General features: G+C 43.9%; 1 protein-coding gene across 8 annotated transcripts in view; it reads left to right on the plus strand.

The window, feature by feature from the left end:
* APLP2 (amyloid beta precursor like protein 2) overlaps window positions 1-15,276 on the plus strand; it is a 48,016-nt gene that overhangs the window by 29,149 nt on the left and 3,591 nt on the right. The window contains exons 5-15 of one of the 8 annotated variants that reach the window (XM_083808429.1): window positions 982-1,157; window positions 1,701-1,918; window positions 3,581-3,748; window positions 5,813-5,928; window positions 6,139-6,213; window positions 7,405-7,563; window positions 7,965-8,093; window positions 10,593-10,692; window positions 11,256-11,426; window positions 12,027-12,062; window positions 14,935-15,017. In XM_083808429.1, coding sequence (XP_083664555.1) covers window positions 982-1,157; window positions 1,701-1,918; window positions 3,581-3,748; window positions 5,813-5,928; window positions 6,139-6,213; window positions 7,405-7,563; window positions 7,965-8,093; window positions 10,593-10,692; window positions 11,256-11,426; window positions 12,027-12,062; window positions 14,935-15,017 — 1,431 coding nt within the window. The remainder of the gene's footprint in view (window positions 1-981; window positions 1,158-1,700; window positions 1,919-3,580; window positions 3,749-5,812; window positions 5,929-6,138; window positions 6,214-7,404; window positions 7,564-7,964; window positions 8,094-10,592; window positions 10,693-11,255; window positions 11,427-12,026; window positions 12,063-14,934; window positions 15,018-15,276) is intronic. The other 7 variants (XM_083808430.1, XM_083808431.1, XM_083808432.1 and 4 more) reach the window with 7 other exon arrangements.

Below are 15,276 nucleotides of genomic sequence, written 5' to 3' on the forward strand. Positions count from 1 at the left end.
AAATGTTACAAATTCTCTGCACACCTATTTCAGCTGGGAGTAATTAAAACAAGATCGTGACTAAATGTACACGTTTTCTGTTTTGTAGAAAGGGCAACACAATGTTTAATTGTGACAGTGCTAGTAAATAGGCGTTACGGATGCAACGATTACACTTGTATTTCTGTAACTTCCTGGGAGCAAAAGCCCATCGTAATAAAGCTGTGCTAGAGGAATCGCTTTTTAATTGAGGGCAAGCTTGCTTACGTCCAGAAAATTTTAAAATCATTTGCTTTCAACATAATTGGAGAACTTCTCCAGAAATATTTGGCTCATTTTATATCCGTGCTGTAACAAAACAAAACACAAAAGACTTCCGATGTGCATAACAAAGCCTTTCTTACTCCATTCCTTTCTGGGGGGCGCCACAAAACGATATATTTCCGTAGTTCAAGAGAAGTATATAGACATAATGTCCGATCACAGTTTGCATTGGGCTTTTTCTTGAATTATCCGATTGATTTTCATCTACAGCGTGTTAAAATAATCTTGACATAAAGTGCATTTGAGCAATTACTCACTTACTGCAATGTAAAGTTTAATAGATAAAGTTTAATGAAATGGCCAGCCCAGAAAAGCAAACAGCAGCTCTCTTCCTTCCAAGTGCTCTCTCCCTCGAGTTGGCACAAAACGCCTCGTTATTTTTCCAGAACTCAGGCTGACAAGTCAGCAGTTGGTAGGGGCGGGCTGTTGGGGTTGGTGCATGAGCACCAGGAAGCACTGCAAGGCTCTGAATCTGACTTTTCTGGGGATTTTGTTTACTCTCCGAGTCTCAAATCCATTTGTCTTTAGTGTTCAGACTTAGGTCACGTGTTGCTATTGCGTTTTTGCTGCAAAAAGGAGACCCTTGGTAGCATCCTTGGGACCTCTTGTAGGCAAACGTTGGCTTTATCCAGAGTAAGAGACCAGTGCTGAAGTGATGCCTGTGGGCTCCTCTTCCAGGCGTGCCTGACGGAAGGGATGATCCTGCACAGTTACGGCATGCTGCTGCCCTGTGGAGTAGACCAGTTCCATGGAACAGAATATGTATGCTGTCCTCAGACAAAAGTTGTGGATGAGGCTCTGTCCAAAGAGGAGGAGGATGAAGACGAGGATGAAGACTATGACGTTTATAAAAGGTGAGGTTCTTACTGCTGGCGTGGATGTTAGTAGCTCTATGTGAAGTTGCTGTCACCAGTTTCATGCAGTGACTCCCTGGTGGTGAGGATTGAGAGAATTTCTCTGCTTTTGAATTTCCCAAAGGAGCATCCTGAACATGAAAAAGCCTTGCAGAAGGTCGACTTTGTAATGCTCCTTTTACTGGAGCTAAACAGCCCCCTCCTTCCATCCTTTAGCCAGTCAAAAGGACTGATTGCTACAGTAGGTTTTTAACCCCAAACATTTTAGGCTTTCACTTACTGAAAAGGAACTGTTAAAAAACATATTAGGAACCCCTGCTAAGCCAGAGGCACGGAGTAGCTCTGCCTGTAAGAGCAGGCGTGTCTGTAACAGAAGTCCCACTGCTGTGGCTGATGGGCTGATCAACAATTGGTACATTTATTTTCCCATCTCTTGTGTTTCTAAAGCAGATGAAAAGAGAATCATTATTCTGTTACATCAAAGCTTGGCTACAAAGTGGTTAGCATTAGCTTAACCCCCCTAACTTAACTGTATCCCTTCAGTGAGTTCCCTACAGAGGCAGGTGTAGAAGATTTCACAGGAACAGCTGTGGAGGAAGATGAAGATGAAGAAGATGAAGGGGAGGAAGAAGAGGATGTGGTGGAGGATCGTGATTACTATTATGATAGCTATAAAGTAGACGACTACACTGAAGAGACCACTACAGAGCCTAGCAGTGACAAGGCTGTTTCTGAAAAAGAAGTTAGCAGCGATATGAAATGTAAGTCACATTCTAGCCTACAGGCCTCCTGCTTCCCTGTATTCTTGTTTGCTGTCAGTTGGCGATAGGCTTCTGAAGTCAATAAATGCCACTTGGAAGTTTCATTTGCCAGATAAGTTAGCAAACAGAGGAAAGCTGATGATGCTTATGTTTCAAGTGTTGAAATTAACTCTCTAGAGCATGGGCCATATGTTTCTAGATAAACAGCAGTTCCGCTGGCAGAAAGCCCAGTGTTTGGCACATTGAACAGGCACCTCCATGAAGGTGCAGTGTTGAGTCAGAAAATAATATGTCTACTAATTTTGGAAAATCTTAAGGAGGCATTCGGGGTACAGTACGAATCCCTAGTTTTGGGTGATTGCCTTGAATTTGGTGTTTTGTACCCGGATTACAAAAGGGAAGCTTAAAGCGGGGGGGCATATTCTGCAGAAGTGGTGTTAAAGGTGCCCTCTGGCCATTTGAGGTTGAGGAATATCCTTGGTGCTCCCCTTCTAGTCTCCATGTTAAACAATAATAGCCTTTGCATAAACCCTTCTCTTTCCTGAAAGTAAGAAAAATAGCATGATTGCCCCACTTCTATTATATAAGCATTTCCAGTAGCTTTTGTTAAGCAGTAGGTGCCAGTGCAGAGGGCATCTGCTGATTGTGGTGCTTCAGTGTTACAGTGCCCTATGCTTTGCATGTAGAAGTGTCTGCAGAGGAAGGAGGAGGGGGAGAGGGAATGAAATTCAATTAGCTACAGATCACTGAATCGTTGCCAGCAGTTCTTGCATCTTGCTGGTAAACCGCCAGCATGCTGCAGATAATTTCACGTGCTGAAACACGGCTTAGATCATATATGTACAGGACTGTTACAAATCTGCAGATGTCGAAACAGACTTGGAACCAGTTGAATGGGGTGTCTGTTTTGGGGGTACACAGTCTGTTTTCTCCAAGTGCTGTGAACAGTTGCTACCTTACACAGTGTATCTGTTCTCTTGCCTCAAAATAACCCGGTGGCTCATATTGCCTGCTTCTTGTAAAGCAGTCCACATGCCATGGCTACCTGGAGTTTCGGTATTTAGTGCGTAGATGTTTCAAAACTTGAAAACCTAACGGCTCTGATTGTCGTGGCGATCGTGTTCCTTGTGCTTAGCCTGCCTTCTCACTTGCTTTTATACCTCACCTGTAAGATGTGAAGCATCTATCCAGGCAGAGTGCAGTGGAACAGGACATCACCGAATGCTTTAAGCAGCCCTAATGGGTTTTCTTTCCATCATGCTGGTTTTATACAGTGGAGGCTCTACCATTGGGACACTCAAGACATAACTCTAGCATCAGCAAAAGAGGTCCTTGCTGTTTCTGCCACTAGCTACTGTGAAATCACTCTTGCAGATGAAAGCTCCATGTTGAGACAACGGCTGCTGCACGTTTGCCTCAAAGCAGGACGTGCAGGCCCTTCCCTGAATAGTGCTGGCAACCCTTGTGACGGACACTTGTAAAATGTTAAAAATCCCCCCAAAACTGACACGAGCCCTTTGATGAAGGGCCGATGAGGTAGTAATGCTGAGGCTGGCACAGGTGCCCAGAGGAAGGTGTGAACTACAGCTACCACTGCTTTGTAAGTCGCTTGGCGAGGCCTGTGCTCCTCACTAGCTCATGTTCTAACCCGTCTCCACACAGCTGTCTGCTCCCAGGAGGCGATGACAGGGCCCTGCCGGGCTGTGATGCCTCGTTGGTACTTCGACCCTAACAAGAGAAAGTGCATTCGCTTTATATATGGAGGCTGCGGAGGCAACAGGAACAATTTTGAGTCAGAGGAGTATTGTATGGCTGTGTGTAAAAAGATGAGTAAGTCCTGCCTCCCACTGGCCCTTTTGCAGCTAGCCACTGTCTGTCTGGCGTTTGGTGTCTCCTCCTCCTTGCGTGGGTCAAGAGAGGATCCGTGTATAGCCCATCCTTTTGGTTCTGGTGTCTGTCCTTTTGCAGCAGTCTCCTCTTGTCTCTGCTTCTCGAGGTCTTTAGGTTTGACTTTCCTGGGGAAGGTGGCTCTGGATGTATTCTTTCTGTGCTCACGGTTGGTTTGCAGCTCTTACCGAGGGCTTAGTTATCTTCCGGGTTTATTGCAGGGACCGGTGGCTGTCTCTACCCTCTTGTTATGAAAACATGTAGCTTGCCTCTTTGTGTAACTGGCTTTTTTTTCCTCAAATATGTGGAAGAAAGCACTTGCTTTCCCCAGTTATATTACCGTGCATGTGTTTGACTAGTCAGTCCTGAAAAGCAAGCTGCTACTCGCCATTCTCCTGGTAGTAGGCGTTCTCTTGCTATTATATTTTGGGAAAACATCAGTGAAGTAGTGTAGAATTCAGATTCCCACTTTCAGCTCAGTTTGAAATATGAATCGTGACTCAATCCCTGCAGTTTTGAGAGCTTGAGGTTTTTGGCACCAATTTCAACTGGCTTTTATGTCAGATGATAAAACTACCAAAAACATTTTAACCTCCTTATTAATCTTATTGTTGAACTCCAGCACTTCCACTTCAGCTACCATTAAAGCCTTTTGAAAGGCTTTTTGTGTTATCTGGGGCTTGGCAGTCTGACTGTACAGCCATAATCCTGTTTACAAAATGGGCTTCATGCAAGTGCTTTAGATTGGGCTGATCTAACTGAAGTGATGAAATAAAAGATGCGGATGTCAGGAGCTTTTTGTACAAAAGTTTGTCCTGTTACAGAGGGATTTGGGGCTGGAAAGAGTTCTCTGTGTCAAAGCCTGGTTCAGAACTGCCATGAGTAGGCCCGGAGTACAGTGCTGGTCTGTCATTGTCCTTGCACACAACAATAATGCCTATGTTGTATGTCGCCAGTATTTCATGCAGTAATTCTTTCCCCTTCTCCACTCCTCCTTCCCTAGTTAGGATAGAGGATTGTGGATTCCAGGGCACGCTAAACTCTTAGCCTTCATTCATGCTAAAGCGCAAATAAATTTTTTCTCCAAAGCATGCTGCCTTTCTGTGATGTCGGAGATTTTATCTATCCAAATTAATAAAGATGTTTGAAGGGTTGCCTTAATTTTCCCTTTCTGCCCTCTGTCTGTTAAAGGGCAGTGACAGAGTGCATCCTGCTTGCCACAGATCCTTTGAGAAAGAGCTCTGCGATGTGCAGTGTCTAAAATCGTAGCACAGAACCTTGGTTCAGCTTTTCTCGAACTGCAGTGTGTGGAGTACAGACCTCCTGTTGTGGATTTTGCAGGCGCTTGTAACTGTCAGTTCTAAAATTTTATTTCTCCCCTTGTTGGATTTGAATGTCTTAAAGATACAAGCCGTCCAGGTTATTGGACAAGTCAATTTGTCTCACTGAGCCTCCTTCTGTTGCTGTCTTGTCTAATATCATTGCCTGTTAGTTCTGTACGGTGCGTCTGGTAGAGAAGGTAGGTTTGAAGTGTAAAATATTGGGTAGTGTTTTGTGCAGATTTATTGTCAAGCTCCCTAATCACATTAATGATGTCTGGAGCCAGCTTGTCAGCGAACAGCTAATGCACAAAATGTCATTTAAACTATCCAAAGCCAATGTGAAAGGGAAGAGGAAAAAAAAAAAAAAAGTTCTTTATTCTGCAATCCGAGTCATTCTGTTGCTGGAGCTGAATAATGCTCGTCTCAGAACTAATGAGAAGACTGAACAGGTGCTGGTTGCCGCAGTGCATTACTGTGTGTTTGGGATGATGTAACTAACTGGTGTTGTGCAGTAAATTGGCAGCTTAGAGATACAGAAATGGACTCCTGGTAGGTGGTGGTTCAGTAAGCTCAGCCTGCCAGATTGTTAATGCTGCAAGCATGGAGATTCCTCTCCCTACCTGTCTCTTACAATCCAGGACCACAGATTTCTGAACCCCCACTTATCCGTACCCTCTCTTTGCAGTGCCAACTGACGATGTGGATGTGTACTTTGAAACCCCTGCTGATGACAACGAACATGCCCGCTTCCAGAAGGCAAAGGAGCAGCTGGAGGTCAGACACCACAACCGCATGGACCGGGTGAGCATCTAGCTTTAGCCTTTTTTATTGCCCTGCATAGTTGCTGTCCCTTGTTGTTGTGAACAAATTGGCAGTGAAATGACTTTTCAGTCACCAGCTTCTGTGAGTTCCTTGCAACGTGACCACATTGTGGCAGTTAGATTTTCACTTCTCCAAAAATCTAATGTAAATTTGTGGCGTGTTGATTTGTTCTGTCCTTTTCTTGCCCAGGTGAAGAAGGAATGGGAGGAAGCAGAACACCAAGCCGTAAATCTCCCCAAGGCAGAAAGACAGACTCTCATTCAGGTAGGAGTTGAAGGACCTAAAGAAAAAAGCTACCGGTGCTTGGCCTTCATCTTGTCAATAAACTAAATGAGAGATGCTAATATTGTAAGCTAAAAGATGACTGAAATGGAAGAGTATCTTTCCTCTTCTGTCAGCAGTTGCCTTTTAGAGGAGACTTGATTGAATTGCGTGTTTTGTTCTTAAAGTTGGAGATGATCTGATACTGTGCCAGGTCCTGTCCCAAGCCAAGTAGTAGGAAGCTATCTCATCCCCTGAGCCTAGCGACAGCAGGGCCAAACTGTAACTTCAGACCTTTGGCCTGCATTGCACTAACCAGTGGCCTCCCAGCCCAGTTCAGATTGGCCCTGACTCTCTGGACACACATTTCCTGTTTGGGCAGACTTAGTGAAAACCACTTAGACAGCAGATAAAGCTGGTTTGCTGCCAAAATGCCAGTCTTCTGCCTTATGATTAGAGTTCAGTTGGACTATGAAGTTAACCAGGGATATGCTTTGTATGGGATTGTTAGAGGCAGTGACAAACAGGTGAAGTTCCCTCAAACCAGTATACAGCTAAGTGACTGACTCCAGTTCATAAGCCCACTTTGGATTTTATCCTGGAGCACAGTTTTCTCTCTACATTATTTAGAATAAGCTACCTTTTGAAACCTGTACAAGTCAAAAAGAGTTTTCCATTGTCTCTGATGAAATACAGCAGCACTTAATGGACTCTTGTAGTTCGTTTGGAGATGCTCATTATGACCTTTCTAATAGCATATATAGAGATTTGATCTGAAGGCATGCTGATGAAAAGACCTGTATGTGATACCTTTGAGTTCTGCAAATTCAGATTAATGGCTGTAGGGTGAAGGGATCTATCTTGTTCATGTTTTACAAAGTTGAGGGAAAGAGTTAATACTATGGCATTCATTCAGCACAGTCTGGGTCTCCCACCTCAAAAATGATCTTTATCTGCAAGGCCATATGCCTTCTTCAGATCTTTGAAGTGGATCGTGAAGGAAGTTTGGAAGGTAAATTGTCATTATTTAATTTGCAAATATGAAATCTGCATCAACATCTGTCAGTTCCCCTCTCTCCTACTCTAAATGTCTAAGATGTGCGATGTGACAGACTCCATTTATTCTAAGGAGGTACGCGAGTGAGAGATACTGACGCATACAGTGTTTCATACAGACTCTGTTCCCTGTTCCAGCACTTCCAGGCAATGGTTAAATCTCTGGAGAAAGAGGCAGCAAGTGAGAAGCAGCAGCTTGTGGAGACTCACCTGGCTCGTGTGGAAGCCATGCTGAATGATCGACGTCGGATTGCTCTGGAGAACTACCTGGCTGCCCTGCAGGCTGACCCACCACGGGTGAGTTCCTTTGCAGCGGTATTTTACAATGGGGTAGTGCTGGGAATGGCTTGGTGAGAAAACTGACTGGCCTGCTGGGGCAGAAGCTGGGAATAGGTTCCCAGTAAAGCTTTTTCCCATCATGGCTGTTCCTGCTGAACATGCAGTGGGTCTCCTAATTGCCTCACTCTACTTTCCGTCTGTTTAAAATCCCTCCGCTTTGTTTAGTGCTCACAGGGCACAGTGTTCTGAGTCAAACAGGCTTAGGGTAAAGGGAGATTATATAAGAGGTGAGCACAGATCTGTCCAGTAGCAAAGCAGGCTTACGTCTCAAGTGCTGTATTTCAGTTGTGATTTTCATTTGAATCAGATTTTTATTTGAATCAAATGAATTTTAACTCCTTGCTCCCCAACTCCTACAGCCCCACCGCATCCTGCAAGCTCTGAAGCGCTACGTTCGTGCTGAGAACAAGGACCGTCTGCACACCATCCGCCATTACCAGCACGTCCTGGCGGTTGACCCAGAAAAGGCTGCACAGATGAAATCTCAGGTACGAGTATGTTTCTATCAAGGGAGGCATTGTTATCCAGCAGTGGCTGTCAGAGACTCTAGAAGGCATGCGTCAAGTCCTTACACTAGTTTGCTGGGTACTATAGCAACTTGACATACTTGTGTAGAGATCTCCCATTCTGTATGCATATTGCCTGTCACCAGATACTCTGTACCATTTGCCTTGGTACATGACTCGGTGTTAAAAATCTGAGGACTGAGATACTACCATGGAACATCTGGTTTTAGCCGTGGATTACTGCTGCTCACAGTAGCAAGTCTAGGGATTAGAACTAGTTTGGTGCCACTTTTGTGTTTCCTTTTGTCAAGCATCGATGAAATTATTTGCTGGGAACTTGGTCATCTTTGAACACACTTTAATTTCTTTCAAGACCTTCTGTCTAAATGACCTTTTCAAGACCTTCTGTCTTTCATTTCTTTCAAGGCCTTCTGTCTAAATTTCATTAGCTCTGTTCTTTATGATGGCTGTGTTTTGGGTATGTGGCAATTCTCTTGTGCCTCTGCAGAGTTATTGCCTTGTTTCCATACATAACCCTTGCCAAGCAGTTTATCATCATTCCTAGCTCTATTCAAAGGTCTGTTTTGATGAGTTTATTTTGCCTTGTTGCATTACATTTTACTCCTGAATAGCCAATAAGTCTCTTTCCTTCTTCTGGATAGTGTATGTGAATATGCTGCTTCAAATGGGTGTCAAACCTGTCCAGTGTAATTGTAAGAATAGATGCAGATATTATACAAAGCTTTCAGGTTATCTCCTGATACTTGTTTTTAGAACCCTGCTCTTAAAATGGTGAAAGATGTACTGAAATGTCCAACTAAGATACAAATTAAGAATGGCGTGTTAATATGGAAAGATCTGTTCAGAAGGGTATGTCCTTTCACGAGTTCAGAGAGAAGCAGAGAGAACTGACTGCTCAGTTGTTATAGCTTTAGATATGTAATCTGCATTTTACCAGCCTCAGTTTGTGGCTGGTCCACTGCTTTGAAATGTCTTTTAATTCTTTAGTGGATGAAAGATCTGCAAGAGCCAAAAAGAATGGAGAGCTGCAAGGAGACAATGCAACTGAGCACACCCAGTGCTGCCCAAATGGAAAGAAAAAATGCTTAATTACTACTCTGCTGTCTAACCAATAGATAGAAATACTGTGGTTTAAGAGTAAGACTGGGGCTAGAATCTGTTTGTCATCTCCGGTGAGGTGTGGAGTAGTGTTGCAGTTACTTTTCAGGAGTAAACTTCACACCTGGAGATGCTGATCCCATGGGTTTCATGTTGATTTGCTAGGTGATAGTGGTGTACCTCTCACTCTTGTCTCTCTGGTTTTCTGCCACTGATTCCTGCTTTCTGGTTGAGCTGCACACCCTCAGAAATAATGGTATAACTGCGATATTTACAAACTGGTGTTTGGCTCATGATACAGAATATACAGTAGCATTTTCACAGACAGCTTAGCATATCAGATGCAGTCCACCCTGACCCTTTGTTCTAATGCTGCCAAAGCCCAAGGGGGGAGTGTGTGAACTGTATTCTTAAGCCAAAACCTAAACAGTCCTTAATTCATTCTGAAGGCTGCAGTGTCAACAAATCGACATGCGAGGGATGTGGGTGGTACAGTTCAATTTCCATTCGCTTTACTTTTCAGATGCACTTTAAGCTCCTCAATCGATTCTTTTGATTGACAAGCTGCCACATGTAAAATTAAATTGCTTTCATCCTTGCTCTTAAAGGTCAGGTACACGTCAGACTGTAAAACAGGTCCATTCAACTCCTTAGCTTTTCTCTAACATTTAACTGTCTGTATTAATGTGTTTCTTGGTCTGCGTGATCCCTGATTATGCAGCACCCTCTGCAGGTCAGGTTTGACTTCACCAATGAATTTAATATGCTAGGGAAAAGTGATTTGAGGTTGCATAAGGTTTGGATTTATGTCTCAAATGAAGGGAGAAAGCTGTTGCAAGTGGGGGGGTGTAATGGGTGTCAGACACATGCAATGCCACCATGCAGAACAAAGGCACCTTTGTTCTGAAAACAGAGGTGATAAATAATATTGTCTGCTCCCTTTGCAGGTATTTTTTTTTTTTTAGTAATCAGGAATGGTAATCCGTTTAATAAAGCACTTAATGTGTAGTTGCTGTATGCAATGGATTATGACCATATCTGGGATATGGAAAATAGCAGCTTCAGTGCTTCCAACAGAGAGCTGGTTACAGCAAGAGTCAGCTGAATCCTCTCTCTCTTCCCCAACCTTTCCCAGAATACTAAAAGAGCCATGTACCAATAGCCAGTTCCAGTGAAGTATGAAGTGTTAGAAAGCATCAGTCAGAGTATTGAACTAGATGGGCCAACAGAATGGTCTCATTCTGTTGTCTGTCATGGCAAAGCCCCCAGTAGTAAATTTGTTATTAAATAAGTGGAGTATCAGTACCAGTCAAGTGACTGGCAGCTTTTGCCCACTCCCAACACATTCTTGTACATCTGCAGGTGATGACACATCTCCATGTGATTGAGGAGCGGATGAATCAAAGCTTGTCGTTGCTCTACAAGGTGCCATATGTGGCTGAAGAAATCCAGGATGAGATTGGTGAGTGTCTCTGTGTGCCAGCCCCCGTGCCACAGTGTTAGACTAGGATCTCCTATTTCAAGTGAAGTAGATAGCGAAAAGGTTGCTAGCACCCTTGAAGATACCCTTAGCAATAAGCACTTGGCTCTAGGTGTAGGTACTTCGGGGCAGATATTCCCTGGGTTTTGCAATGCAGCAAGTGAGAATAGCTTGTGCTAAGAACTTCCACTGTCTGCGTAAGAAAAGTCAGCAACAGTTGGAATTGCAAAGCTCTCTTTCAAAGGCAGATGAAAAAAGATCCATAAAAATACGATGCTTTCCTGTTTTATAGGATTTTAATCCCTTCTTGCCAAAACCTCTAGCCACATCAAACCTCTGGGCACTTATTAGCACGTTTTTCTAGCCAGCGCCTTTACTGAGGATTCCAGATGAGACTTGAAAGCAGAAAAGATAAGATAACCTGGCAGCCCAGAACAGTGTTCCTATTGCAGCCCTGCATCAGCTAGGTTCAAACCATCTTTGCCCCTTTCTGTTCTTGCCAGGCTTCATGCAGTCCGTGTAAGATTTCCTCTTATTCTTTTTAGATGAGCTGCTTCAGGAGCAACGTGCAGACATGGATCAGTTCACATCCTCCATTTCTGAATCCCAGGTGGATGTCAGAGTGAGCTCTGAGGAAAGCGAAGAAATTCCCCTGGAGGGCAAACCTTTCCGTCCGTTCCAGGTGAAAACCTTCCCAGCCTTGCCTGAAAATGAAGGTATGTAGAACCGGAAACTTGGGTTCACTTGTTTTTACAGAACGTAGGCACTTTTTCTGAACTGGTAGCTCAGCTCGGTGGCACAGGATGCTCCATCCCTTTGGGTCAGTTAAGAGCAAAGCAGTTGCCCCAGCAGTACTCCTCAGACTCCGTCCCTTTGGCAGAGGCAGTGCTGCTTGTACTTTGCATTGAGCTGCTCTCTTGATTTCCTGATTCTGCTCGTTGCAAGGCTGCTTGGTATCTTCCATTTTGCAGGGAGTGTTAAATTTTTGCTTTGTGGCTTGATTCTGAAATTCATTGTCAGTCCTTAACCAAAATGTTCTCATGTAAACCTTCGTGCCGTGACCTGCTGAAGGGCCACAGGATTTTTTTTTTTCTTTCAATATGTATCTATATTTTTTTTTTATCAGCGGGTGTTGACATCTGGCGTGTGCGTGTGTATTTATTTTTAAAATGCTTGAACAGAGTCCTGAGCTTAAAGAAAGCTGTGGACTAAAAGCTTTCCCAGGGACTGAGTCAGAAATCATGCGCAAGCCTTTTTTCCTTTCTCTCTTAATCTCCTTTCTCTGCTATTTTTGTTTTTGTTTTCCCTCCTGCTAGATCCTCAGCCGGATTTGTACCATCCAATGAAAAAAGGTTGGTTCTAAGCTGCTCCCTCACAGTGCTTTCTATCACTCTCCTACCTTCTCTGTGTGCTTGATAGCTTCATTTTAGTTTCATACTCACCTCTATTTTCATTTCCCTGCCCTCATTTAGATCAGTAACTTTCTATTTTATTTGTTTAGGCCTAGTGATAAAGAAAGAAGCTAGTTTGAATATCCAATTGATTCTGTGTGTTCCTCTCTGATGGGCTAGCAAGGTGCCTCAGAATACATAATTAGTTTCTTTGCCCACAAGAAATGTGGGCTGAGCAGTTTGTCTGAAGCCATGCCGTATTTTACGTCTCTTTATTTGTACTCGTGGTCAACAATTCTCAAAATAAACCTTGCATTGCTGGTGGTAAATAGTCCAGAGGCTATTCTGCATGCTGTGGAATCTGTACTTGCCACCTGACAACAGCACTGAACTAGGAATGAGAGTGCCCCCCCAAGACATGGGGTGTGTTTCCCAGCTACATGTCCTCATAGGTATTATGGAGTACAGCTGCTCTGGGACGGGTAAAGTAGGAGATTCCTCTGTGTTTGTCTTCTCAGCATCCCCTTTTCAGAAGTAGCATCTCTCCATACGAGCCAAGTCCTGTGTGATTATACGTTTCTCCTTTAGCTCATTATTGATTCTGCAGTAACAGAGCGCCTGGCTAAAAAGGGGCTGACTGGGCCTTAAAATGGACATAGAGGTATTGGTGGTAAATCCTTTGTCAGAGATACAGCCTCAGGTAAGGATCAGCCCCAGCTGATCTGCTAACAGGTTTAGTTCCCAGAGCAGAAATGGAAGGCTGATTGTCAGAATGCTTTCGCAGAACAGTGGCACGTGAGGTGAGCGTGGGGAGTAAACCAGTCGTTTTCTTTCATCTGTCTTTGGTTCCAAATACGTCGCGCAGAATTTCAAAGCAGAGTAAAGGATTTTGCTAATAACCATTTAATATGAGCATGAATAACTTTGTAATGTGGTGAAGGCCAGGCAGCTGAACTGTTTTCATTACCAGTAGCTCTTTACAAAGGTCACCTTCATCCCTCTTGTGGAGCAATTCACAGCTAAGTCAGTGTACTGACTGCTCTGGAAAGAATTGTGACAGCCTTTACTTTGATTCTTGGTTGATGACTGCTGTGTTGACATAAAGATGATAAGCATAAGCTGGTCCTCTCCCCATTTGGGTAAATAAAAGAGTTTCTGATGACTTGGGGACTAAGATTATATCCTGTGTTTCCTTCTTCCTCTTTTCATTGAATTTCACAAGGGCTGCTAGGGAGTTCTGTTTTGTGTATGTGTGTGCAGTTTGTTTTTTTTTTTCCTTTTTTTTTTTTTCCCTGGGAAGTGTATAATCTAAACTGTGCCTTAGAGCTACATAGAACTGGGTCTGTTATTTGGTACAGCGCGCTGTGACAAATAGCAAAGCTCAGTGCAGCAACTGAACTCCCAGCCCTGGAGACTGTTATGTTGGCTCTTGAGAATTGAATAAAGCAGCCATAGGCCAAAAGCTGGCATAGTAGTTCTCTTAAAAACTATTTCTGGTCTGTCCAGAAAATCCAAATCATTGACTTTCATAACAACATGACCTGCTTCAACAGCCGTGGGGAGTCAGGCGGGCAGTCTTGGCCATGCTAGGAATCTGATTACTGTCTCCAAAGAACTGTAGAGGAAAAAGGGATGCAGTAAAACCCTAGATGCTTCTTTTGGGAGGAGTTGGAGAGAAACATTAGTTTCCTTGGCATTTTTGCGCAGTAAGAAGCTTGTCACAGTAAAAACTTGCCATGGAGCCAACTATCCTTTCCTTTGCATCTCATTAAGGAACATGTGCCAATTTCAGCACGGGTTGACATAATGTCTTAGGCAACCTGCAAGCTCAGCAGTTTGTGGAGAGGTGTATGCAGTCACAGTGTTAAGTGCTGTAGTGGTATTTCCCCCGCTTCATGCTCCTCATTGGAAGAATTCAGTTGTGCAGGGCTGACGTTTCACTGTCCTCCTGCTTTAGCTTTAGGGAGGCATAGATGTTGTGAAGGACATTACATTGTCCATACTAATAATGGAAAACTTGCAGTCTCCTAACTTGTTACGTTAGGTCAGAGTATCTCGCATCAGACTGTTATTGATCTGATCTTTCTATAAATGCTTGAGATCAAAACAGTTTATGCAGAGCAGCTGCCTTCTGTTAATTGATATTCTTCTCTTCAGCTTGTAGTAGTTTTAGCCTAGAAGTGGGTGAGTGATGTTCTGGTACAAAGGCTAGTGTAGTACTTTGCTCCTCCTTTGCCTTGGGATTTATTGTTTCTGGGCTTGTGCCAGCTACGGGACAGAAGCTCATTACAGAGCTGTGCTGGTTGACCTTGAAATTCTCATTCCCGAGGCGCTTGCTGATGTACTTGATTTCAGAAGAATGGGTGATGCTGACCGTGCGGTTGAAAAGTCTTCCCTGTGTGCTGGTTGTCAGCAGAGGGGAGATGTGCCCTTCCATCGTGGGGTCACGCGGGGGTGGTGGTGACCCTGGCTGACACTCGCAGAAAGGAATTGCACGCTCACAATTTGTGTTACATGTCGCCTTGGGCATTCTAACAGCAGTACTTAACAGTATGGTATTTCTGGATTTACACTTCAGCCTGTTTTGGTGAGTCCTGTCTGCTTCTCTCATTGCCACCTCATTTCCCTTCATTAACAGAACCTCCCCAATCACTTGTCACTGTAGCATAGCTTATGAGCTCCCCTTCTGACACAACAGCATGAAGACAGCTTAATAATCAGCGGTCCATGCAGTTAAACGCACTAGCCATGGCAGCTCTACAAAGAGTAGGTAATCCTTCCGAAATGTCACTAAGGGCTGACTAACGGTCCCTGCCTTGCTCTTTTGGTGCAGGTTCTGGCATGACGGAGTTGGACGGGCTGATTGGCGCTGAAGAAAAAGTGATTAACAGCAAGAACAAAGTGGATGAAAATGTGGTGAGCCCTCCACCTTTATTTTGTAAAGCAAAGCCTGCCGTGGACACTAATTAATAGCAGTGGCTTATTTCCATGTCTCCTTCCTGCTAGCAGAATGTCAGTGTGTTCATTATCCATATGGTGTGGGGGAGTCAGTTTTCTGACTATTGTAGGCTCTTAATACTGATTAGCATCAGAAGGGTGGGAGGGTGAGGGAAGGAGAGAGATCTGGATCTTTGGCAGTCTGAGCTGGAGAAGTGTCTGATTTAGTAATTGCTTT

The sequence above is a fragment of the Anser anser genome (assembly GCF_964211835.1).
Source record: "Anser anser genome assembly, chromosome: 22".
Lineage (NCBI taxonomy): Eukaryota > Metazoa > Chordata > Aves > Anseriformes > Anatidae > Anser > Anser anser.